Raw genomic sequence first — 27693 nt, forward strand, 5'->3', positions numbered from 1 at the left:
CTAAGCCATGCATGACAAATAGCAAAATAAGCATTTTGAGGCAACTGAATCGTCTGTCAGTTACATATCAATGCAAAGACAAACCTTTATTGACTAATGAGAATGTTCCTGGTGGTAATTAACAGTGTGTCATGTACACCTCTTCTTCCCAATATAACTGACTCGCCAAGAAACACTATCCTCACAGTACAGCTTCAAACACCATGTGTGTCTTGATTTTCAGAACTCAGACATCTATTTAACCTCCATATATTCAATGTAGAATTGTTTTCTTTTTTTAAATGACAATACATCAAACATGTGGTGACTGCTGACAAGATTTAGCAAATTCAAATGTGTTTAAATTTAAACAAAGTACTACAGTATATACAGAGTGGAATAACATTTACTCATCTTCATACAATAGTGTCATGGTAAGGTTAAGTTGAAATGACAAGTGCTGTTAGATTTCAAAAGAAAAATGCATGACAGGTTTTAAGTTGCGTTTACACCGGCAGCCCGATTCTGATCTTTTTTTTCACAAATCAGATCTGATGTAATTAGTGGAATTTAAAAAAAGATCAGAACTGGTCTGTCTAGTCTGTAAACATGGCCTTAGTATATTACAAAGCTACTTTTGAATTGTCTAGTTGTATTGGAAGGCTGCTGTTTGGTACCTAGTGGCTGTGCAAAAGAAAAATCACTGCTAACGTTACTCATCCTTTTCACTAACAATTTCATACCTCCTCAGTTCCATAAAATAATGCCAAGAGATACCAAAAAGCACATCACAGCCTCCACAATGTTAGTTAGTCCTCTGGTCAGAGGGGGAGAAATGACCAGAATAATTGCACTGTTATAACCATCATCTGTATGATATTGTAGGGTATTTCTATGCTGTACAAGGAAGCCATACTGCAGCCATTCATTCAGTGCTTTTCTGGGCCCCACTTACCACACTACCGTTAACATCACTGTGCAGCATGGAGGAGCTTCCAGTACCATAATGTAGTGCCATTTGGGATGCACCCTTCCCCTCTCCCACCCCAGAGAGAGACTGAGCAGCCTGTGTACTGTGCTGGTCCTGGTCCACTAGTGATGATGTCACTGGCTCCCAGCAGGACCTAGCTCCTCTCGGTGACTAGGCAGCAGTGAGATGTCGAAGGCGTTGCCGATGCGGAGAAAGAACTTACGCAGCACGGCCCGGAGTTCTGGAATCAGGTCAAACTGCATGATCTCACAGAGAAGCGGGAAGTACCTGGATGCATGGGCCTTGAACTGGATAGTACAGGGATACAGGAAGGGACCCAATTAGCTCATTCTCCATCAAAGACATGGGAAGGGAAAATTACAACTTATTTTTTGGTACAGTGTTGTATATATGGGGTTTAGGGTGAAATTGCCCCTAGACGCTGATCTTGGATGAGTCTTACATTTCCCCCACTATGGTTAAAGACTGGGGTAGGGGAAACTGATGCTAGATCTGTACCTAGGGGAAACTTCATGTCAGAGGTGTATGTGGCTCTACTTTCTGATTGACTCACCCTGTCATCGCTGATCTTCACAACCTTGGTAAGGAAGAGGAGGAGGAGATTGGTCCAGGCTTCCCGGTGGCTCTCTGACGTCAGAGTGAGGAAGTAGGCCAAGGCCTCCCCACACACACTGCAATAGACAGAGAGACGTTACGGAAGTGAGTGAATGTGGAACGTATTTCCAGATCCGAGCAGCAGAATATTAGCCTGGTGGAACCCAGCCTGATCTCGGGATAACTCGCATTCTGTTTCACTTTAAACAAAATGTGAGCGCAGCAGTCAGTCTGACTGACCAGACTAGCAAAATATAGGTTCCTGTCTCAAAGTCTGTGCTATTCACTCTTGTCCACAATGAGGGACTAAAAGGTGCTGAACAGACAAACTCTTAACACAAGCCAATAGCACCATTTCCTCTAGCGAAGTTCTTGTTAAAGTGTCTTGTTAAAGAACAGGAAAAAAAAAATCTTTATGTTCTCACTTGAGCAGTCTTCTCTGCACCTCCTCCCAGGCTGCCTTGCGGCTGTCATCTGTGTACATGCGGAACAGGATGCGGAGGCCACAGGCCAGACTGTTGGTCTCCTGCTTCAACAGGTTGGGTTTGGACTTCCCCTTGAAACCTTAGAAACACCAACATGCTGTGAGACAACTGCTACTGTATGTTAGTCTGGGTCCGTATGTATCAAGTGTCTCAGAGTAGAAGTGCTGATCTGGGATAAGATCCCCTCCGCCCATGTCATTTTATTCATTGTGATCTAAAAGGAAAAAATGATCCAAACTCAGCTTTCCTACTCTGAGACGCCTGACACATACACCTCCAGATTAGAGTTTGCTGTGACAGTGTGAAGGTATTGAGCAGGGGTGTCGAACCCATCGGTGAACCCCCCGGGGAACGCATTCGGTCTTCAATGAGGTCTGGAAGGCCACACTGAAAATCTGTTTGATTTCCTTGGCATCAAAAAAATCCTCTATCTGTAGTTTTTAAAATTTTCGATGATCCCTGACTGTCTCGTGATTATTAGCGAGATGGACAGTCAAGAAACTCTATTAATGTAGGTCCATTGACTGTGCACAGTGGAAATTAGCAAGCTGGACAGTCAAGAAACGGTATGAATATAGGCCCATATAGTCATTTTAAAGTATTTTAAATTAGTTATTTTTTTAAAATGTTTACTTATTTAAATGTTTTACTCAAACCACCCTCGGGCCGGATTGGACCCCCTCCCGTGCAGGATTCGGGCCGCTTGACACCCCTGGTATCGAGGGTCCTGAGTCACATACCAGCCTTCCACAGGACAGTCCTCTGCTCGTTGTTGGAGTTAAAGGCCTTGGCGAAGCGGTGGGACTCCAGCAGACAGTCCAGCAGTTTGAAGAGCTGATCCGAGGTCAGATAGTGGTACATTCCCTGGTCCTGGGCCTCCAACTGGACATCTGCATCTACTGTGTCTCTCTGGAGAGGTTGACAACACAATGCTCAGTTATAACCAAATGTTAGTAAGCCTTACTGATTCAAACTTTGTTTAGTTGTTAGTTGTAATAACATTGACAGCCCCTCTTAAAATATTATTTGCCATAAAATAAATATTGCCCTTAATGGCTTTGCTTCAGTTATTGAAACAGAGCGACTTCAACACTAACTCTTTGGTTACCTGTGCAGCAGCCAGGTTCTCTGCATCCTCCTTCCTGCTGCTGGCGGGAAAGAAGACCATGTTGTCTATGGTCTGGATCAGCTCCAGCTGCACAACACACTTAATGAGCAGCGCTGAGAATAACCTCTGCTCCTGCATCTCTGCAACACATTGACAGACACAGCACAGCCAGTTTGAGGGGCAGGAAGAGAGGAATAGGAGGCAGGAGAGAAACATGGCCACAGGGAGAGATTTGGAGGGGTAGGGATGGTGACAGGGGGGGAGAAGGTGAGAGACAGGGACAGGGGGGGAGAAGGTGAGAGACAGGGACAGGGGGGGAGAAGGTGAGAGACAGGGACAGGGGGAGAGAAAGGGAGAGTCATGGGTCATTGGCAAGGGAGAGACAACAAGGGGAGGGCTGCCTAGGACTTGCCCATATACCTCCACACAAACTCACTGGCTGGGTTCCTAGCCCTGGGGCCATCCTCATGTGTGCCCGAGGAGCCGCTGTATGTCCTCTGCCTCTGGTTCTCCAGGGAGATCCTGTCCACACTGCACACTGACTGCTGGTCCTCCGTACGAGTCTGAATGTCCACTGACTTCTGGGATATGGAGTCCTGAGAACACAAGAGAGGGACCGGTATGTAGCCTAGATTTGAAACACATCATACAAAATCACAACCAATGATTCCTATTAGCCACTTTCAATGCAACATACCGAAACAAAAACTATGCAAGACTTAGTAGGCAAAACTAACTATGCAAGAGATTTAATTGTAGGATTATTTTACATTGACACGCACAAATCTGGCCCCTACAACACAGACCGGTGCGCCATAACCAATCAGAACCTATAGTAGGCCTATATGCAAATAAATCATTGCTATATATGGATTTGTGTCATTCACTTTGAACTGGACGGTTTTACAGCATGAGCGGTCACGATTATTATGGGCTTGTTTTAAGATAAAAGTGAGAGCTGCATGTAGCCACTTGTGCACATTTGTTCATATTATTTACTAGTTAGTGAGTTATTAGCCCAGTTATAGATCATTTCTAGTCAACAATGGGGGGAGTGATTGCTTCCTACAAGAGCACAAAACATGTACACTTCTAGCCATCTTTGAAATGCGAGTCAGGTAAAGAGCTTTTTTTGTGTCTTAAAGGGGCAGTGTCGAGACAAGGCAGAGAGTAGGATAATTTGTCTTATTCTCTGTAATAATGGTATGGGAATAATAATCCATTTTATTTTGTAAAGTGGTTTCTTGCATCAAACAACCAAATGTCAGTCACCTCCTCGTCCGAAGGACAAGTGTATAAATAGGTTAGTGTCAAGCCCTGCATGTAGGCCTACATTAAACTCCACACATTGGTTGATACTGTATGCTGAATGGTAGAACCGCTATTTCCATGTTAAAATGTTATGTGATGAATTTTCTCCATTGTTTTTTATGCTAGGCCCCTCTGATAGTCCTACATTATGATCAGTTAGGTCATTATGATCAGTCAGTGGTGTTAAAACAATAAATTAACGCGGGTACAGCCTCAGTGTTCACAGTAAACACAACGTTCACATTTGCGCTCAGCTGGCCTGAAATTTGCTCAGTGCCGAAAAATATCAGAGGGAACATCGATCACAACTCAGCATGCTGTTTCGATTCATTTGAGCGTTAAGAAGTACTGTATTGGGAAATCAGTGTGAAGTCTCAAACATAACCCAAATAAACGGTCAAAGTGGAATGGTGAACACACGAGCAGTAAACCTACCAGGTTTGAGAGGTCGTACTGTGGCATCAGCTCCCCCTCTCCTCCAGCTGGTCTCCACGTCAGTAACCTAAGGACAGCAGACCCGACACAGAACAGAGGCAATTTACTCTTGCTATGAATTCTGCACACTTACAGTGGTTCAAATGCAGTAATAACTTCCTGTAATTAAAAAGGGTCTTACGCATGAGGGATGGTTGTTTTGAAGATGTCCAGCATACAGTTACAGGTTTTGTCCCATATCTCTGGGCTGAACTTCTCCCCGTTCAGAATGACTACATTTTCCAGACAGTTGGTCCCTGAGCGCGCCAGCTGCTCGTTGTCTGAGAGAGAGAGGAGAGAGAGGAGAGAGAGGAGAGAGAGAGAGAGAGAGAGAGAAGGGAGAGCAGATCAAAGATAGAGTGAAGAAAGAGAGAGTCCTAAACTCTGAGGTGTTTTAGATGAGACAAGGAACCAACCAGCCCTCTCCTCTCACCTTGTTGTACACACCAGTACAGTTGGGACAGGATATCATCCAGGAGAATATCACTGAGAGGCTCAAAGTACTGAGTGAAGACATCACAGATGGCGTAAAGTGCATGGTTACAGGTGGTGGTCATCCATTCAGCTTTCTGGGTTTGAAGAGGAAAACAAAGTTCATAAAAAGGCAGCAGCTGGCACCTTATTCCCTATGTAGTGCACCACCTTTGACCAGTACTCATAGTGCCAAACCATTTGGGACACACACTATGTATTTTATGGCAGTGACACAAAGTTCCGGAAAATTAGGTTAGCTTAGTCTAACCTCAGTCTGCTGCTCTGGAAGTTTCATGTTGTCAAAGATCCTAAAGATGATCCTGAACAGATCCTGCCACCAGTGTTTCTTGTAGGTGTGACCATAGGTCTTCATCACCTCAAACATCACAGTCAAGCCCCTAGAGCAATGGCAAGGAAACAGGGATGATTTATTAGTAGAGGGTCCACACTCGACGAGTTTATTCTGCTATTTTACTCATTAAGGCTACAAAAGCAGGGATGATCATATCACTTGTGAAACTCATTAATTCATGCCAGGTTGACAAAATAAAGACTACTGCTGGTAGTTCATTGTGCATACATTGATTTGACTCATTATCCTCCAGTCAGGAGATGAGACAGGGACTAGGGACACAGGTATTCAATCAAATAAATGTATTTTATAAAGCTCTTTTTACATCAGCAGTTGTCACAGTGTTTTACAGGTACCTGGCCTAAACCCCAAAGAGCAAGCAATGCAGAAGCACAGTGGCCTGGGAAAACTTCCTAGATGTTTGTTCCAGGTAGGATGAGAAGGGCCTTACCTTGTCCTGACGTCCAGTTTACACCGGTTGATGATGCAGGAGAGCTCAAACAGGATGGGGAACCATCCTCGCACCCACACCCGGTCCTCCGGGGCTACATTCATGTCATCGCTGGTGTAGTCTTTGAAGGCCTGGCAAGAGAAGGAGGAGAGGTGTACATCCATGGGTAAGAGAGGAATGTCATGGCCATTCAGAGAGTTGGATTGTCCTGAATAAATTATACCTGAATCCATACATTACCTTTTCGTCTAGGTGATCTCCATTATCACTTACATAACCCTACAATAATGTTTGGTTTGTTTGACTATTTCATACTTTATAACTTCTGCCCAACTACTAAACATCTTAGTTTTATCTCTGCTATACACCATCAAACTGTTAATTATTGGAGTATTTCAAGTCCTTCTCAACATAGTGCTCACTGCTCACCTGTGGCCTCTCAGACACATATTTGGCACAGTGGCGTATGAGGCGGATGGCCTCCATGCTGGTGTCAGGGAAGGAGGCGTTGCAGGCAAACTCAGACAGACACTTCACAGCATCCTGGAAAGAGTCAATGGTGGCCGGGAAGTGCTTCTCAAATACATTCGCTGAGAACAAAAACAGAAAAAACAGAGAAATGACTAGATACAGGAACGGGTAATAGACAGGTTTCTCTTTGAGTTCCTCTTTGAGTTTCTCTTTGCACTACCATCCTCTATTATTCTTCATGTTGACATCGGTAAGTCATGTCATTGCCCAAGGAGTAGCTAGTGTTGGTCAGACTCAGAGAACCCAACACTTACTGACGATGTAGCCGGTGGTCTGGAAGGCCAGTTCTACGATGCTCCCGTCCTGGTCCGAGGCAGCCAGGTGGAACACTGAGAAGATGTTCTTCCACCCTGACCGGATGTTCCCAGCCTGGGAGTTCACCATCTGAGCTATACACCTCACCACCATGTCTCGAATGGTGGGAGACCTGTTGGCGTTACAGATTGAATCATTATGGAATCATTGCTTCAATTCAAGGTTTTAATCATTTTCCAGGTTTGAATTGTTGAATAATTTCAAGTTTTGAATCGTTGAATCATTTCAAGATTTGAATAAGTGAATTGTTTCAAGGTTTGAATCATTTATTTGTTTTAGAAGGCCACAAAGGATACAATTGCAGCAATTTTGACAAGCATTGGAATTTCATTCCATGCACTAATTAGTGCAGGTTACAAAATAAAACAAAAGCAGACCTGTTCTTCTTCATGATATGTTCGAAAGGCCTCAAGAAATCCTTCTGGAAACGGAAGTTGGCGAGCTCTCCTTTTTCTAAGAATTTCATAGACAGCTGCCTCAGGGAGTCAACAGCAAATATAGCCACATCCTCATTGGAGTTACATCCAACCTGTACAGATACAAATGCATCTGAACCACTGTTGTCTCCCCCGAAAACCAGCAAGAGAACAGCTCCATATAAATACATGCAGATGATGCATTTTTACAACAGAAATTGCTACCTAGTTAAAAAACACAAAAACCTTGTTAAAATGGTCCCCGATGACTTCCCAAATTCTAGACCACTGAAGCCTGATGCGGCCCATGTTGTAGTAGGAAATCTCCACAATCTTCTGAAGGCTGAACATACGCGGATGTGTCGGTGAGGCAAGCTCGTCCATGGATACAGCACACAACCACCGGACAAAATCAACTGCAAAATGACAACAAATGCATATCAAGCTGTTAATATTCATGTATACTCAGACAATAATGATCAAATGTATCATACATTTACCCTGTATAACTTCAAACTACCTACCTCGATTCAAACTGATTTATTTGGTTTGTTTCAACCATTATTTTTGTTCAACCATTATTACCTTCAGCACAAATGAGGTTAAATCTACACAGCATTTTTTTTGTAGAGATATATCAATCAATACCAACCTATTGCATTGCCATCGAGTCTGGTAGAACCAGTAAATATCCTGAGAAAAAACAAACAACATAAGATGAATTTTTCTCCATTTGCAATAGTGACTTCTTTTAGAGGTTTATTGAGTAATAAAACTGGAGAGGAAACAGCAAATAAATTCCATCATAGGGCCCATTCTATCAGCCTACCTGTCAACAGCAACGACGACACTCTGGGAGCTTGTCTCTCCAATGGACTCCTGAATACTGGCTATTTGTTTACGGTCCACATTACCTCCAACTGCAAGACAAACAATGTGTAATGAGAAATAGCTAAGGTACATGTTTTCAGAAAACACCAATAGTCAGACAATGATACATAAGATTATATTACACATTATGAATAGAATATAAAAACCAAACCTGGCATTGTGACAATAGCCCAGAGACTCATCTAAAAGCCTTGTGCATTCCAAATGGCACCTTAGTATATCCCATATAGCGTACTACTTTTAGCAGAGCCCAATGGGGTTAGGGTGGAAAAGGGAATAGGGTGCCATTTGGGATGCAACCTCTGTCATGGAAAGGCAAGAGGACTGACCCAGTCCCAGGTACTCTGAGCTGTCTGAGGCCTGCTCTCTCAGGCTGGCCAGGAGGCCCCCTTTGGCCGGGACTGTCCCTGAGATGTAGCGAGCCTTCACCCCTGTCCCGATAAGCTGGGCCAGCTCCAACTGACTGATACACTTCAGGATCTGTGAAAGACAGGACAGAAGAGTCGGGGTTAATACTTTCTGTTACTAATTCAACCTTTATTTAGCCTGGTATGTCATTTAAAAACCATTCTCATTTGTGATAACTAGCAGGAGAGAAGTGAGAGTTACTAATATTCTAATACCTTTATTTAGCCTGGTAAGTGATTGAGAACAAATTCATTTTCTGATATCGACGAAGTCGGTCAACAATTAAAAAACAGTGACAATATACTGGGAGAGAGAAGCCATTGAAAACATATCCTGGTTGATCAAGAGGTGAACCATTGACTTAGAATATGTGGACAACTACAAATACCTAGGTGTCTGGCTAGACTGTAAACTCTCCTGCCAGACTCGTATTAAACATCTCCAATCCAAAATCACTTACGCTGCCAAACATACCCTCGTAAAACTGACGATCCTACCGATCCTCGACTTCAGCGAGCCTCCAACACTTTACTCAGCAAACTGGATGCAGTCTATCATAGTGCATCCGTTTTGTCACCAAAGCCCCATATACCACCCACCACCGTGACCTGTATGCTGTCGTGGGCCCTCGCTACATATCCGTTGCCAGACCCACTGGCTCCAGTTCATCGATAAGTCTTTGCTAGATAAAGCTCCGCCTTATCTCAACTCACTGGTCACCATAACAACACCCACTCGTAGCACACGCTCCAGCAGGTATATCTCACAGGTCATCCCCAAAGCCAACACCTCTTTTGGCCGCCTTTCCTTCCAGTTCTCTGCTGCCAATGACTGGAATAAATTGCAAAAATCGCTGAAGTTGGAGACTTATATCTCCCTCACTAACTTTAAGCATCAGCTATCTGAGCAGCTTACCGATCTCTGCAGCTGTACACAGCCCATCTGTAAATATCCCATCCAATCTACCTACCTCATCCCCATATTGTTTTTATTTACTTTTTTGCACACCAGTATCTCTACTTGCACATCATCATCTGCACATTTATCACTCCAGTGTTAATCTGCTAATTTGTAATTACTTCGCTACTATGGCCTATTTATTGCCCTACCACCTCACGCCCTTTACACACACTGTATATAGACTCTCTTTTTTCTATTGTGTTATTGACTGTATGCTTGTTTATTCCATGTGTAACTCTGTGTTGTTGTTTGTGTCACACTGCTTTGCTTTATCTTGGCCAGGTCGCAGTTGTAAATGAGAACTTCTCATTAGCCTTCTCAACTAGCCTACCTGGTTAAATAAAAAATTAAAATGCAGTGACAATATACTATAGAACAGAGTTTCTTAATCCTGGTCCTGGGGAATGAAAGGGGTGGACATTTAATGTTTTGCCCCAGCACTACACACCTGATTCAAATCATCAAAGCTGAATGATCAGTTGATCATTTGAATCAGCTGTTTACTGCTATGGCAAAAACCAAAACGTGCACCCCTTTGGGTCCCCAGGACCAGCATAGAAGACAGACTGAGACTAACCTCGTGCCAGGAGTTGCCCAGGTAGTTGCCATCAGTGTGGGCGACGGTGATGAGAGTCTTGATGGTGTCAATATTTTTCTGCTTCATCTCAGCGATACCAGAGCTGGCTGTGAGCAGGGTGAACCGCGCCAGGGCCTGGACGTACGCGTCACGCTCTAGCTGGATGGTGAAGATGCAGGCTATCCTGATGGCACAGCGGATCCCCTCCAGACACAGAGAGGCTACCTCAGTGTCATCACAGTCCTGAAGACCCACGCTGAACGCTGCTAAGAACGGGGTCCATGCCAACTGGGGGGGAAAAACACACAACGTCAATACACAAAGAAGGATTTCATGAGGGTTCATATGATCTTAAAATGGTATTCTGCATTTGGTTACAGCATCAGCTACATTCCCATTTTATACTGAAAGGAATGCATTAGTACTGTGAGTAATGGTGGCATATGGTAGCAGCAGTGGGATGTTGTACCTTGAACATTGGTCTGAATATATAAATATAATGAGTTTCATTCTAATGTTTGTCCTACTGGTAATTCATTCTAATGGTCTGACGTGGTCTCTGTGAGTTACCTTGAACATAGGTCTAACCATAGAAATAGAACGAGTGTATTTTTTTTTATTCTTAAAAAAAATACATGTTTATTTCAATTCTATGGGTCTGACGTGGTCTAGGTGGGTTACCTTGAACATGGGTCTGACGTGGTCTAGGCGGGTTACCTTGAACATGGGTCTGACGTGGTCTAGGTGGGTTACCTTGAACATGGGTCTGACGTGGTCTAGGTGGGTTACCTTGAACATGGGTCTGACGTGGTCTAGGTGGGTTACCTTGAACATGGGTCTGACGTGGTCTAGGCGGGTTACCTTGAACATGGGTCTGACGTGGTCTAGGTGGGTTACCTTGAACATGGGTCTGACGTGGTCTAGGCGGGTTACCTTGAACATGGGTCTGACGTGGTCTAGGTGGGTTACCTTGAACATGGGTCTGACGTGGTCTAGGTGGGTTACCTTGAACATGGGTCTGACGTGGTCTAGGTGGGTTACCTTGAACATGGGTCTGACGTGGTCTAGGTGGGTTACCTTGAACATGGGTCTGACGTGGTCTAGGTGGGTTACCTTGAACATGGGTCTGACGTGGTCTAGGCGGGTTACCTTGAACATGGGTCTGACGTGGTCTAGGCGGGTTACCTTGAACATGGGTCTGACGTGGTCTAGGTGGGTTACCTTGAACATGGGTCTGACGTGGTCTAGGTGGGTTACCTTGAACATGGGTCTGACATGGTCTAGGCGGGTTACCTTGAACATGGGTCTGACGTGGTCTAGGTGGGTTACCTTGAACATGGGTCTGACGTGGTCTAGGTGGGTTACCTTGAACATGGGTCTGACGTGGTCTAGGTGGGTGGCGCTGGTGAAGGGAGCCTGGACGTGGCTGACTGCCTCCATCAGGGCCTTGGCTGTCTTAGCCATCTGCTCCATCTCTACATTATACAGCAGACGTCTCTGCTTCTCACTGGCTACACCTGGAGGAAACAGAGACTTGGTGGGCATGCTCTCACATATAAAACACACCTACTGTACACACACTGTCAACAACTAGCCACACAATACCCTATGTTGATGCAATCACTGTGCCTCTGAGGACAGAGAAGCTTTGAATCCATTTAGTGTGCTTGTTTCTTCTTGACCCGTGTCATTTTGTCATCCAGCAACTTACTTTGTTTGCTGGATTTGAGGGTTAATTTTTTGGTTTCATTCATGGCTATTTTCTTCCCTGCGATTTCATCGTAAATAGCTGACAGGTACTCCTCAGGTAAATCTTTGCTGTCGTTGATTCCTCGGTTCATCTTGATGTATTGCTCTTTTGTCATTTTATTCTTCACCTACATTTTTTAAAAATAAAAAAATACAAATGTTTGGTCACAGCTCATGTTTTAACATATGAGAAAATGACCTCTCTTAATCAAGAAACTGTTTGCTTGAGATACTTACTTGGGGACTGTGAAGGTCTGTTGTCAGCATAATGATTGAATAAGCCAGGACATAGGCCGTATCTGCACTAGCGAACTCAGTTTGCCTGAAGGAACAGAGAAAACCCCCAATGTCATAACATGTACTGTGTAATATTATCAGGGTGGCTGCGGATAGGAATTCTCTGGAACCCACTTCCCGACACCTAAAAGTCAGAAGCTTTACACACAGTCTCTGCTCTACTCGTTCGGCTGCCCAGGGAACAGGCTACTCTGGTGAATTTCAGAGATGAATGGAAAAAGGTGCTTGTTTAATAAAGTTAGATCAGTTGATATCTGCAAGATCCCATTATTCCTCTCATGCGGCCAAAACAAAACGGAGTGCCCCACTGGGCTTACAGGACCTTTGTAACAACACTGTACATCTCAAGATCTAAAGGCACATTCTCATTAAGCTGATTGAGATCAAATGGTTGGCATGCAGACATGTGGGTAAAACTTGAAGAATTATCATACAGGATTAACAGTGAGAAATGTGAAGGCAGGGTGACCACAAACATTTGTGAGGAAAGTAGAGGTACATGAACAGAACGTGATCCGGATCATCAGCTCTGGGGAAGAGGCTTCCAGGGGGGCGGATCATGCCGGTTACCTTCGGATCCGCAGCCTCGGCCTAACATTAGAACAACCTACATCTATTAAAGCCACACCATGGACTGCATCCCAAATGGCACCCTATTCCATTGTCAAAAGTAGTGCACTATAAAGGGGAAAGGGTGCCACTTGGGACGCAGGCCATGCAGTCTGTCTACTGATAGAGACTCACCCTTGGTTACATTCTAAATATCTGGCCGCAAATTTTTCCATGAGACGATCAATCTTCTGGGCCTCTCCGGGCAGACGGAAGCCCTCCAGGAATAGACGCAGAGCCGAGACAAAGTCCTTGCCTTGGAAATCCATCTGGTCAACATAGGCGTACATCACCTCTTTATTAATGCGCTCGTTATCCCCGATGAACTCACCCACCTGAGTCTGATAAGCAAAGAAGGAAGTCCATACAGAGGCATTTCAATATACACAAACATAACGTAAATACAGTGTATATCCAATATGTTTGTGGACATCAGTAAGAAGAACACAAGTTAGATATCTCTTTTTACAGGCTAAGAGGAAGTTAGTCTCATTCATTGCATGTAATTTCAGCAGGTGCTTACAGAGTCTAGCCTCTCCTCCTGGTGCAGGAACTGGGCTAGGTCCTCTGGTGTGGTACCCAGCATCCCTTGCTCCTGCAGGTACTGGATGCCCCTCTTTGGCTTCTTGTTGAACCTGCACAGGAAGAAAGAGAGGAGGATAAGTCTGTGATAAGTGACTGAGCAGATTGACTGATCTACAAATCATAATGATTAGTTATTTAGGATGCAAGGTGATTTGTAGATTAGCCAGTGTGCTCAGTCCGACTCTCAAACACAGCCACACTGAGCTCTCTGGGCCACTGATAGCTGCTCTGACTACACTTCCAGTCTCCAACACACTTACAGGTCGATGCCTTGCTCGATGATCTCTTTCTGCTGCTTGAGGACCTCGAACTGCTCTGCGTTGTCCGTTCCTGACATGAGGGTGCTGTAGGAGCCGATGCCTGAGGAGGCGCTGGAGTCCAGGGAGTTGAGGCTGCCATAGCGGTTGATACTCTCTGGTGGTTTGGTGCTCTCACTGGGCTCCTGATCCACGGGCTTCTCCTGACCTACAGAAGAGGGGCGGCACGTAGGGACATCCCATAATATTAAGAATAACCCTTTTCCTTTATAAACACTGTTAGAGGTCTCAACCTGTATCATCTCAGGGGCTCACTACTATACCAGGTCTGCAGCAGTAAGCCTGAACACCACCTGTGTTCACAGCGGGTTAGCAAACACAAGGCCACACAACAAACTGAAAGGTAGCTACTACCTAACACTAAGGCAGAGGGGATTTTTGCTAAAACTGATTATCAAGATCAACCTCAGGCTCTAACTGGAACAATGGGTGTCTAAGGCTATGAATACATTTCAGGATTTACCTGCTCTTCCTTACAAGATCAAAGATAGAGAGCAAAACAGATCCAGATCAGTGATGGAAAACGTAACGATAAACAAAAACGTAGTTCAGTGTGAGCTGGAGAGAGATCTCAGGTGTGTAGTTAAAGCCTCAGCGGGTTTGCGTGTCAGTAAGAAGGGCCTTTGCTATTTGCTTTGCTATTGCAGTAGCTCTGGTTATGAATGAGGACAGTTTGGTCTCAGGAGAAACACAGAAGCTCTTATTCAACAGTAGTAAGTAAGTGGTATCTTACCTAGACTGGTCTGAGAGTTAGGGTTCACATACTGATCATTGCTCCACTCCACCATACACTTGAGAATGGACACCAGACACTCCAGACCCTTTTTCCTCAAGCTCAGTTCCTACAACAACAACAAAAAACACACATTAAAATGGTCACACAACAGGAAAGGAGATCTATGGATAGTGAGAGTGTCCATTGGAAGCATCTCTTACCTGAGCAGGTGTGGTGCCAAGCTCATGCCCCACTCTGCCCTGTGCTATCTTCGACAGGTAATTGACCAGCCTCTCAAATATATTAGCAGCGTTTAGGTCACAGTCGTAGTTGACATAGATATCCACCACACTCTGGGCGTCTGTGAGGAGAGGCAAGAGACAGAGGTGAGTGTCTGTCTGTCAAAGCCTCAGTAGTGGGAGGTTGTATCATACCTGGGGGCCGGGGAGACAGACAACCAAAGAGGAAGGAGTACTACTGCTACCTCGCTCTCCCTTCAAAGTTCATGAACAGAGGAGCAAACTGAAGTGAAGAGGGAATCCAGCAGCTTTTCTTTATTGGTAAAACCAACGTGTTTTAACCCTTCATCAGGTTTTACAGATAGACAAACCCTGGTAGTGTGAAGTATAGTAGACAAACCAGACACCGACCTGCACAGATCCTGGTGAGGCTCTGGATCACCATCCATTTATGATCATAGGAGCTGGTGGACGTCTCCAGGATGTAGAGGAAGATCTCCTTGAAAAACACCTGAGGGGAAAAAAACTCGGTGATGAAACTCCACCATATCTGTTAACAAAATCCGGTCTAAAATCATGTTGTAATGATTCAATGGGAATAGGGTGCCATTTGGGACAGACCCATAATGAATCGAGACAGTTCCAGTACCTCGATTTGCATCTTGAGGTGAGTCTTGAAGTGGGAGAGGAGGGTGAGGAAGATGGAGAGCGAGAGCTCAAAGACCTCGGGGACAGAGGAGACGCCGTTCTTAGACAGCGCCACACACAGGTACTGCTTGATGGCGTTGATGAACATCTCGTTGGTCTTGAAGACGGGCCCCGCGTTCTGCAGGATGGACAACAGCAGCTGGAGGGACAGCACCTTGGAGCGCAGCTCGTGAGATCTACAGAGACAAGCAGAAAACAACATTTACTTTAAGCATCCACATATAATGCATGTTAAGACTTGCCATGAGCACGTATATAATGTCCTACTATCATCTAATATACAGTGGTCATGCATAGAGCAGGGCTGTTCAATCCTGGTCCTGGAGGGCTGAAACACTTCTGGTTTTCATCCTCTCCTTCTAATCAGGGACTAATTCAGACCTGGGACACCAGGTGAGTGTAATTAACTACCAGGTAGAAACAAAGTGTTTCAGCCATCCAGGACCAGAATTGGACAACCCTGGCATAGAGGGATGTAACATACTATTAGCCTTATTACAAGACATTATAAAACAAGTTATAAAGCTAAGTTATTATACCTGTAGGCTTTAAGTAAAGTTTTAACAAGAGGTTCAATCTTACAGTCATTTCCTGTGGCCATATCCTACCGGTCTATTCATACAGTAACTAGGTGTGACAGGGTATGAAGGAGAGCTAACTTAGGATCAGGAGGTCCATCAGACAGTGGCTTCATAGAGAGTTTGCAGAGAGAGCGGAAAACTAGAAAGGCATCCTTCTGGAGGATATGGGAGAACTTAGCAACAGGAGACGAACCACTCGTAGCTCCAGATTCCTAGAAAACGAAACGCACAGACTCATCTGAGATTAACGAAAAAATTATACATTTTCATATGCACAAATGTACATGAATGCACCAAACAGATGTTAAAACTCCATAGACAATGTATGAATCCCAAATGGCACCCTATTCTCTATATAGTGCACTAATTCTGACCAGGGCCCATAGGGCTGTGGTCTAAAGTAGTGCACTATAAAGAGAATAGGGTGCCATTTAAGATGCATACAACGCTATTCTATGTTGGGGAGCAGTGTAGATGGGCACCTGAGTGTCGTTGGAGGAGACAGAGATCCTGTCATCTGTCAGTGAGGGGGTGAAGCTGGCAGATATAGGTGTGCCAGGGATACCGTTGGCATGGACGTTCTCTGTGTCGCTGCCCAGCCCGCCCTCCTCCTCCACCGGGACTGGCATATCGTCTACACACTCTGTAGCGCTGCACACACTCTCCCTGCATTCTACACACACGCACGCAAGCACACACACACGCACGCAGGCAAACAGACATATGCATGTCAACCTCTCCTGGCTCAAAGTGGAGGAGAGATTGACTTCATCATTACTTGTATTTGTGAGAGGTATTGACATGTTGAATGCACCGAGCTGTCCGTTTGAACTACTGGCACACAGCTCAGACACCCATGCATACCCCACAAGACATGCCACCTGTCTCTTCACAATCTCCAACTCCAGAACAGACTACTGTATGAGGCGCACAGTACTACATAGAGCCATTACTACATGGAACTCTATTCCACATCAAGTAACTGATGCAATTAAAAAAAATATACAAATACCTCTTCTGGAACAGCGGGACTGTGAAGCAACACAAACAAAGGCACAGACACATGCAGACACACACACGATAACATACGCACTATACACACACGTACACATGGATTATGTGTTGTAGATATGTGGTAGTAGAGTAGTGGCCTGAGTGTACATGCTTAATGTGTTGTGAAATCTGTTGTCAATGTATTGTAATGTTTTTAAAATTGTATATCTGCCTTAATTTTGCTGGACACCAGGAAGAGTAGCTGCTGCCTTGGCAGCTAAAATAGAACTTAGGATCATCTCAGAAAACAGAACTGTGGGGCTAAAATTGTATGATAAAGAAAGATCATTTCCATTTCACAATCCATCCACCTTGTGCATGGTCAACAACTTTCAAGGAACTAAATAAAGTGAGTCCAATTTTCTACAGACAAGACAGACTATATAAGAGTATAAAGTTAAGAAAATGCCGTGTTACCTCCAACAACTGTATTGACAACTTCCTGCAGCATGGTCTGGACCATCTCTTGAGCCTGCTCCTCCTCATAGTTGAATGGTTCTTGCTCAACAACCCCTTCAGCATCTTGCGGAGAAAAACCTAGAGCGATGTAAACACACTTCACCATACTTACTTAAATCAGATTGACACAGATTGAGCTGCAATGTAATTACTTTCAAGTTTCAGTAGAGGACAATATCCTGTAGGATTTAAGGGCGGCACGTAGCCTAGTGGTAAGAGCAGTGTGCCGGTAACCGAAAGGTCGCTGGTTCGAATACCCTAGCCGACAAGGTGAAAAATCTGTCGATGGTGCCTTGAGCAAGGCATTTAACTTGAATTTGCTCCAGGGACGCCGTACTACGATGGCTGACCCTGTAAAACAACACATTTCACTGAATATATCTGGTGTGTGTGACAGTAAAATATTTATACCAACAACAAAAAGATGCACATAAGTCTTTGAGAGAGTTATTTTACCATCACTCCCCTACTGCTACCACGGCACAGCTACATGTGTACAAAACATATTAAACCGCAGAAGTCTCTGAAGACCATTTCATTATGAATCCCAATTAAGGACCTCTGCCTTGTAATACCTTGTAGAGTTCAACTGCCTCTGATCAGGCCAAGGAGTCTAGAATGTACACCATATTCAGACATCACCTATTTTCTATTAAGTGCACTACTTCTAAGTACACCACTTCAAAAGTAGTGCACTATAAAGGGAATAGGGTGTCATTTAGAACATAGCCCTTGAATTATGATGGAAGCTTCCTTCCCGCCATCTAAGAGCTCTGTAGCCCTTTACCTTCGTGGTAATTGGGCTGTATAGATAGGGCTAAATTGAAATGTTCCTTACAGAAGAAATATGAAAATAATATGCATAAGCATGGTAGAAATTGAAAGGGACAGTTGGGAGATTATGGGGAAATTATTAGTTGAGAATACAACAGTTCACCAGACAAGGCTGAATTCAAACATTACACTGTTAATTTCATGTACTGTACTTTTCACCAGTGTTGTAAAAAATACTTTAAAGTACTACTTAAGTAGTTGTTTTGGGTATCTGTACTTTACCATTTATATTCTTGACAACTTTCACTTCACTACATTCCTAAAGAAAATAATGTACTATTTACTTCATACATTTTCCCTGACACCCAAAAGTACTCATCACATTTTGAATGCTTAGCAGGACAGGAAAATGGCGCATTTCACGCACTTATCAAGGGAACCTCTCTGGACATCCCCATGGCCACTGATCTGGTGGACTCTCTAAACACACATGCTTTCATTTGTAAATTACTGTGTGTCAGTGTTGGATTGTGCTCCGTAAACTTTAAAACTTGTGCCGTCTGGTTTGCTTAATATAAGGAATTTGAAATGATTTATACTTTTACTTTTGATACTTAAGTATTATTTGAAACCAAATACTTTTGACTTTTACTCAAGCAGTATTTTACTAGATGACATTCACTTTTACTTGAGTCATTTTCTATTAAGGCATCTTTACTTTTACTCAGGTATGACAATTGGGTACTTTTTCAGGCACCGCTTTTCACCACATTTGTTGATATCGAAATCTGAAAATACTCTGGATACATTCAGTAACATGATAAGAATATTCCTGGAAAATGTAGGGTAGGTGCAACATAAAACAACAAAATGACAAGGTGCAACATAAGAATAATAACTGGTGTCTCCAAGTGGCCACACACCTCTCCAAAGTGTGTACACTTCCGAAGTCCTTTCAATGCACTTATGAATCAAAGAAGAGCCTTGAGTTATAAGATGTTTTATTTTAGCTCTCCTAGCTGTGCCATTGAGGAGAAAACACACTGTTACTGTTGTTGTTTACGCAATCCAAAAAACAGCCCATTATAAATCACAATCTGAGTCAAGTGAGCATCAAATCACAAGGCAATTCAGAGAAACAGATCATACTTTTGGTGTGCATAGAAAGGGGTGCATTCAGGTGTGTGTTCTGCAGAAAATGTCCTTCCCAATAGACAAACATAGGCTCATTCGCTTTGGAACATGTCATGTCATGTTGTAACTGTACATCAAACAGTGAACGAAAACGTTGACACTGTATATGAGTTTTATGATATGGAATTGTGATGCGCACATGGGTGTATGGCTTGCTTGTATGGCATCAAAGCGGTATTCATTATAATCCTCAACGTCTCATGTTTCAAAATACATTGAGTCATCTTAATTTACAGCACTACTCTCTATCAGGCAACAAAACATTTTGCCCAATTGCTGGGAGGGATGTGGGCAACCTCTTGTCACGTGTGGTGCTCAAGTTCAGAACGTCGGTCATTCAAAACCCATTCAGAGCTGTGAAGCGCAGAGCCTGAGCTCTGACATCATTTATACTATGTTATTGTACAGCCACTGCGTTCCAACTTAGGCGCTTATCTGTGACAAAATCTGCCATGGCAAACCTCTCTCTCAGCAGAGAATGTATAGGAATACTAATTCACGTGCATGGATTTTACGTCTCCTAATCGAATGCAGTGATGAAGGTGACACACACTGAAATATGGAACAGTGATTTCCATAGAGACAGTAGACAACTTTCCATAGAGACAGTAGAGTGATTTCCATAGAGAGAGAGACTTACCCTGTGCAGCAGCTGCGGTAGCTTGGTCCGCCTCCGTCTGCTCATTCTCAGCACTGCAGAACACAGAACGGTTCTCAGGCTCCAGGTCCCCGCAAGTGTTCTGCTCAGGCATCTGGGTGGCCTCCTCCTGAGGTGGGGGTGAGGCGGTGTGCTGCTCCTGTTTAGGGGAGGCAGGGGGCTCCAGATGAGGGGAGGCAGGAGGCTCCTGCCCCTGTTGGCTGACTGGTGACGGCTGCAGATGCTGCTGTCTTAGACGCTCCTTCTCCATCTGTCTGGCCTCCTGGAGCTGGAGACAAGGGAAGACACACACACAAGTTTTCACTTAATGCATAGCCTTAGATGGCACAAAACATAATCATAGGCCAAACTATTTTAGACCATGCACTGTCAAGTCAAGCACTAAAACATCACTGGGTATCATTTGATTTTTTTTTCAAGGTGTCTGGTATACAGGTATAAGGAAACCAATCACAATGTTGGTACTAAGCACATACATTGTTTTCTGAATCCAGTGTCTTCAAGTCATAAATGATAAACAATGTTACATTCTTGATTTCTGACTGGCATTGTGAGATTAGGTTTAAATGAACTCAACTGGCTGCCAAGTGGTGACGTCACAGCTCATAAAAGGTCAAAGCATTCAGTGCAACAATGCAAACACTGACCAAGGCAACATACTTTGGGGAATGCTATACTGTATCTCTTTAATGCAGGGGGCTTAGTCAGGGTTGGTTCCCTGGTCGGGTCAGCAGCCAGCTGATAGGCAGGCCTGCGCGTCTCTACTGGAAAGAAAATCCCACTTGGCAAAGATAGCAGAGAGACGAGTCATGCCAAGATGCACACACACCCAGAAGAGTTCATATATCATCAGCCACTTCAACACCAAGCAGCGGAACGCAAAGCACTTCCCTGCTGCAAGCTGTACCTGACGCACCTGCTTTCTGGACGACCCAGAACAATTTATCCTGTGATTTGAATGCTAGATATCATCGGAGAGTTTAAATAAACTTGAAAAATTATATAATTATGTTCCAGCTTCTTTTCCATTGATGCCGTAATCATAGAAATATAATTACTGGAAAGGCCCTCAGACTACACTTATGGGTACACTCAATATGGTCGCCGGTCCACCCGTCATGGCACATTGACTGTTCTAGTCATTCTATTTCTATGGCCCAATTATGACAGAGCGAGAGAGAGCGCTTACTGCTTGGTTCTCCATACGTGCAAAGATAACATTGAGCATCTGTGTGAGGGTGGCCTTGGCCGTGGTCTGGTTGATGAGGTTCTTGCTGGCCAGGTAGATGTTGTAGCAAGTCCTGACAGCCTGCAGCACTGTGCCCTCGTGGATTTCGATGTGTTGAGAGGTCACCGATGTCAGCAGAGCCTGCAGAGTGACAGCACCCATTGAAATAGAATGCTTTACTCCTATGGGTACACCCTAAATTACTGCTAGTACACCCATTACGACATTCTTGACTTGAATGGGGACACCCATTCCTACTTCTATGGCACCGAACTAACAATCACTACCGCTCACAGTTAACAAGATATGCTTTTTATGACCAAACACAAAACATTATAACAACATGAGAATGTCCATTTTCAATCATTCCTATCATTAACAAATCAATTATGGTTACCTCCTGTCTCTAAAATCATGATTTTGATGCTATTCCTTAGTGGGCAGTAATATTGAACAGTAAAAACCAATAACTGAGCATTTCGTCCGCTATGTATCTGCCAAATGTTAGATTGACCAGTTTGGCGCAACCTTGAGAAGAAGGGCCTGAACACACCATTGATGTGTGTTATCTGCTCAGTGGCGAGACGACAGAAAGACAGGCAGACACAGGCCAGTCAGGCCTGACACAGGATTAACACTGAGGGGAGTAGAGGAGAGGCAGGCTGGGGCTGGTGTGTCTGTCACACACAGTGTGGAGGAGAGGAAGAGAAGAGCTCATACCTTTATAATTTGTAGCTGAATACCTTGGTCTGTCTGAGGGCCTTGAAAGCAGCCACATATCGTCTCGATGATTCTATCGATCAACCTCTTACCAGGCGTGGTGTTGTCTGGTGCGTTTCCAGTGAGGTGGCCATAAGCAATGAGTTTCTGGAGAAAGAAAGGTCAGGTTAACCCTCCATGGTGCATGTATTGGACAATAATACAGACACATTCTGTAGACATATTTTGATCAGTTCCATTTGCCAAGATAAGACATACATCTAATGAAGCTGTTTGTGTTTGGGTGTGTATGTGTATTTGGGTGGGTATGCATGTGTGCACGTCCATGTGTGTAGTGTAACCTACCACTGACCTGTAAACAATCTAAAGATGTGATGACAATGCGAGGACATTTGGACTGGCAGGCTAACTCAAATGGCAGGAAGTACTTGTCTGCTTCAATGATGGTATCCTTGGACTTGACCGGTGGTAGGGTACTGGAATCAGCATTGCTGTCTCCAGGAGGGGGACTGGGGGGGGGGCACACAGTGGCAACTAAATGGTTAAAACATTAGGCCAAACAACATGTCTGAGGAACTCAACCACCTAACATTGGACATTTGTGCCTCAGTGAGCAATGGCAAACTGGTTACAGGGGTAGGGAGGAAAACAGGGGAGGGGTACCAGTGTCTGCTAGGTGGACAATGACACAAACACAATAGCTGCATTCCAATTCTTTACCCTTCTCCAGACGTGTGCACTTGAACACTCCCTACTGCCAATGCTTACATCAATCCAATGCTTTTAAATGCATGAGGGGAGATGTACGAGTGAACACATTTTGGGAGAAAGGTAGAGAATCAGGATGTAGCCAATGTCAGTTACAGTAGCTGGGGGAGCCAGTCTACGGAGTCAATATTTGTATCACACTTCTCGTTTCAGCTCCACACACCCTCCCTCTCATTTCCTCAAACATGAATTCGGCTGGCAACGAAGCAGATCAGCCAAAACTTTAATTGCATATTAATGCAGACTCGAGAGGCGTTCATCTCCCCAAAGCATATTTGTTTTTGTCAATAAATGTAAAAAAAAAGTGTCTTGTTTTTAACATTGAGTGAGAAGTGATGAAAGCTTTATAGACTGCTGTGCTACAGTGTGTGTGGGAGTGTCCCAAATGGCACCATTTCCCCTATGGGCCCTGGTCAAAAGTTGCGTACTATATAGGGGGTAGAGTTTCATTTGGGAATCACATTGTGTCTGGTCAGTGTTCCAGCCTGGGGCCTGGGGGGTGGTGACTTGGACATGTGAGAGCTCAGGTGTGACGGGGATGAAACCTCCACACAGAAGCCAACAGGAGATGTGCGGGTCACTGAGCTGCACTGAACTTTGGGCCTGTCTGGCTTACCAACCAACAACATATTCAGAAAGGAAGATTGTTGTTCTCAGGAGCCAAGAGAAGGAGACACATCAAAACAACCCATTATTTACTACAGACATTTCAAACATACACACACACACACTACATCTCATAGTAAACCCACCTCAGCTTCTCTGTTTCTTCTTTAATTTCCTCTGAAAACAGGAAGAGAGAAACAATTAACCAAATACCTTTGATATTGGCCCTGCATGGCCTGTATAATGCTGTACATCAACAGCCAATGTTATATGGCAGCAGTAGAGGGTTTCATTACATGAAGGCATGGGCACTTTGTCAAATTAGCCGATGTCCTCCACGACTATACATTCCTGCCCTTGACCTTCATAGAAGATCCTGCCAAATTGAATACTCCATACAGATATTGATGTCCGCTGGCAATACAATTACAGTTGAGATGCTCTGTGAACAGGACAGAAAACATCCAATACCGTAATATAATTTCTCTTCATAGGAGCTACTGTCCATTTTATGATTACTTCATGAGTCATGATGAGATCATCACCAATGGCCTCATTATCAGTGACATCATCACCCCTGGCCTCTACCAACCAGAGTTGTATTCATTAGTGCACACAGTAGCGAAACATTTTGCAAAAATTAAAAAAGAAAACAAGAGTATCTTGTTGGACAAATTCAGGTAGGTCCATCCCTGTTCTGGTTGGTTTTCTTGTGTTTGGTGTCTAGCGAATACTATCGAGACCTGTAGGACTGAGATCACTCTGGGCCAGATAAATAATAAGAGCAACACTGTGGGACCAGATACAGAGGTAACCTCCCCTCCATCATCATCATCATCATTATTTAGACTACAATGTAACGGGAGGCACTGACCACTCAACAGTGTACCAGACACAATCAATACAGAATGAAGATGAACTAAATAACAAACCTAGTGTTTGGTGGAATTCAGAAGAAACAAATGCACCCCATGACTTGTCAACCCGAAAGGCAATCAGTAAACAATTTAAGTAAGTATTTTTTTAATCAATCTTTTTTTCACCAAAATATACACCACATTTGACCCTAAAAACCATTTACTCCAAGTTAAGAGGCAGCAGATCATCCAGACGTTTAATGTAGCTAATTAAACATTTGGGTATCGGTGTAGCAGGAGCCACTGAAGGAGAGGTTGGGGTCATGGTCATCATCCACCTGGTTTCATCTTGGATGGCAGTATACTTCTAAGCAATGGCGCATGTTAGGCTGGCTGCTTACATAGCTGACAGTGAAGTTGTGTGCATAAGATATGCAAGTCTATGTACTTGTCATACTGATTCATTAGTGAGCAAATAGTCTTTGGTTTTGACAAACTGGCTTTTCTGTTCTGGAATTACTTTCATAGCACAGCTGAAAGTTTAGCCTATGTATAGAAGTCCATATTATAAGATAAACTCATTTGGTAAGATACTGTCTAACAAACAACCTACACATTCTCTCCATTCCCCTTTAGATTTCTTCCTTAAACAAAACACAACCATATACCATCTGGTACATCTAGTGTTGTATAAGTGTGTTCCAGATGTTTAACCATGCTTAGAAGCAGGTGCAACCATAGACATTGAATTATTAGAACCGGCCCCACCCATTGCAGACCCATTGAATTTAATAGATACGGCCGCTCAAGTAATTATGTTTCTAAAACAAAATATAAATATAAAACGCAACATGTTAAGTGTTGGTCCCATATTTCATGAGCTGAAATAAAATATCCCCAACATTTTACATAAGCACAAAAAGCTTACTTCTCTAAAAAGTTGTGCAAATTTGTTTACATCCCTGTTAGTGAGCATTTCTCCTTTGACAAGATTTTAATGTAATTTATTGAACCTTGATTTAAGATAATCCATCCACCTGACAGGTGTGGCATATCAAGAAGCTGATTAAACAGCATGGTCATTACACAGGTGCATCTTGTGCTGGGGAAAATAAAAAGACACTCTTAAATGTGCAGTTTTGTCACACAACACAACGCCATAGATGTCTCAAGTTGAGGGACCATGCAATATGCATGCTGACTGCAAGAATGTCCACCAGAGCTGTTGCCAGATAATTTAATGTTCATTTGTACACCATAAACTGCCTCCAAAGTCATTTTAGAGAATTTGGCAGTACGTCCAACCAGTCACACTACCGCAGTCCACGTGTAACCATTCAAGCCCAGGATCTGCACATTCGGCTTCTCACCTGAGACCAGCCACCCAGGCAGCTGATGAAACTGTTGGTTTGCACAACTGAATAATTTATGCACAAACTGTCTGAAACCATCTCAGGGAAGCTCATCTGCATGATCGTTGTCCTCAACAGGGTCTTGACCTGATTGCAGTTCAGTGTGGTAACCAATTTTAATGGGCAAATGCTCACCTTTGATGGCCACTGACACACTGGAGAAGTTTTGCTCTTCAAAGATGAATCCCAGGTTCAAATGTACCGGGCAGATGACAGACAGTCTGTATGTCTTTTTTTAAGGTATCTGTGACAACCGGATGCATATCTGTATTCCCAGTCTTGTGAAATCCATAGATTAGGGCCTAATGAATTTATTTAAATTAACTGATTTCCTTGTATGAACTGTAACTCAGTAAAATCTTTGAAATTGCTGCATGATGCCTTTATATTTTTGTTCAGTGTATATGCAATTGCATTTTATTTATTGTTGTCAACTGCTGGCAAGCATAAACCTCCTGGCACGGGATGTTTTTCAGCACTACCATAGACTGACTTCAAGGAATTATGGATCAGAACTTTCTGTGGACAGTTCACTACTTGGGACATTTTTGGGATCATAGCCTATTTAGACTATTACGACTAGAGACCAAAACCGTTGACACAATTTGTGGGTTAGTGGTGCGCCCACAAACACACACAAGTATAGTGCAATACTTTTGACCAGGGCCCATAGGGTTCTGGGTACAAGTAGTGTACTTTATAGGGAATGTGGTGCCATTTGGGATACATACCTTATCTAGTGATGTTATGCAAACTCTTGTCCCATTGCCACAGTCCGGCCCACAGTACCCTTCTTGAGCCACATCATTCACTGTAATGTTGTTGTCTGTCTCCACAGGGTGGGACCAAACTCTCAGTGAATAATTGCATCAATTGCTAATGTTAATCCTGAATTAAGATAATGTAATATAATATATTTTTACCATGTTTCCTCTCCCTAAAAAATTACAACAAAATCTCTACAAATCTTTGTATCTGTGTGAATCTGCCCATTTATAAACAATGAATCTGCCAATGTAATCACTGTCAACATTATTAAAGCAATGATGGCAGCATACAAAGAGGCTTGCGCTGATCAAAATGTAACACTAATTATTTAGTAAGGATTCGTAACTAAACACGCCGTCTTTGGAAGGCACAGGGTAATTACGGGATACTGGTGTGGTCACAATGGAGTGGACCACCCCTCTCACACCTGCGCCCTCTCCCAGGCTACACCCCAGACGACAACAAGCATACATATCCTAACAAACTAGATTACAAAATTAAGCGTGATCAATACCAGTTTTCGGCCCAGTATTTGAATCGAATCCCGATTCTGCAGCGATTTAAAAGCAATACTTGTTTTGAACGCAGCCCATATTGAGAACGTTACTACAATGAACGAATTGCAACGATGTATCCAAGCACTTCATGTATCGAACCGAGAGTCATTGGTGCAGTAGGACGATGTGTGTAGCCTATGACAAATGATGATGACACCCCAAACTTACACATTGCCACAATATAACTCACCTAGTGCCACCTCACAGGCTTTGCGCAACTGGGAATGGTGAGCTTTTTTCACCTCCTTATCGGCTAAAATCTTCTCCAGTGCTCGGTTTAAAAACATGTTTCTCGTTTTACTCTCATACATGATGTAATGGAACTGTATTCAAAGCTGCTGCCCCGTGGACAGAATAGTGTTGTTATAGTCTTATTTTTTTAGAGAGGGTAACATTGGAGCACTAAGAAGAAACATAAAAATATCCTTTATTCCAGAAAGGAAATCCCACCGATTTCTGTCAGCAACCTGTCAGCGCCATGTTGAAAGGAAGTAACGTCATTCCGTCACTTACGTCAGCAAT

The 27693-nt window shown here is 43.6% G+C and overlaps 1 protein-coding gene across 3 annotated transcripts; it reads right to left on the reverse strand.

Annotated features, from left to right (window-relative positions):
* Positions 1-33: 33 nt before the first annotated feature.
* Positions 34-27693, reverse strand: LOC110508767 (brefeldin A-inhibited guanine nucleotide-exchange protein 1). 3 transcript variants are annotated; one of them, XM_036966251.2, is made up of 38 exons: positions 27362-27693; positions 23724-23754; positions 22556-22712; positions 22204-22350; positions 21445-21624; positions 20238-20523; positions 17588-17707; positions 16600-16790; positions 16196-16329; positions 15478-15712; positions 15240-15339; positions 14811-14950; positions 14608-14716; positions 13818-14022; positions 13496-13607; positions 13108-13313; positions 12304-12388; positions 12029-12194; positions 11683-11834; positions 10318-10605; positions 8702-8852; positions 8311-8401; positions 8134-8174; positions 7728-7897; positions 7443-7594; positions 7005-7177; positions 6649-6809; positions 6220-6350; positions 5685-5814; positions 5376-5511; positions 5085-5223; positions 4904-4970; positions 3594-3753; positions 3158-3297; positions 2790-2958; positions 1990-2128; positions 1524-1641; positions 34-1257 (listed from the first exon to the last, which is right to left on the reverse strand). In XM_036966251.2, exons 1-38 carry the CDS (start codon positions 27480-27482, stop codon positions 1084-1086), a joined length of 5607 nt encoding a protein of 1868 aa, XP_036822146.2. In that variant the 5' UTR covers positions 27483-27693; the 3' UTR covers positions 34-1083. The 3 variants fall into 3 exon arrangements, with proteins under 3 accessions (XP_036822146.2, XP_090080889.1, XP_090080890.1); XM_090224763.1 differs by lacking the exon at positions 27362-27693 and adding an exon at positions 26578-26676; XM_090224764.1 differs by lacking the exon at positions 27362-27693 and adding an exon at positions 23874-23959.

The sequence above is a fragment of the Oncorhynchus mykiss genome, chromosome 28 (assembly GCF_057628025.1).
Source record: "Oncorhynchus mykiss isolate SJ-2025 chromosome 28, ASM5762802v1, whole genome shotgun sequence".
NCBI classification, from domain to species: Eukaryota; Metazoa; Chordata; class Actinopteri; order Salmoniformes; family Salmonidae; genus Oncorhynchus; species Oncorhynchus mykiss.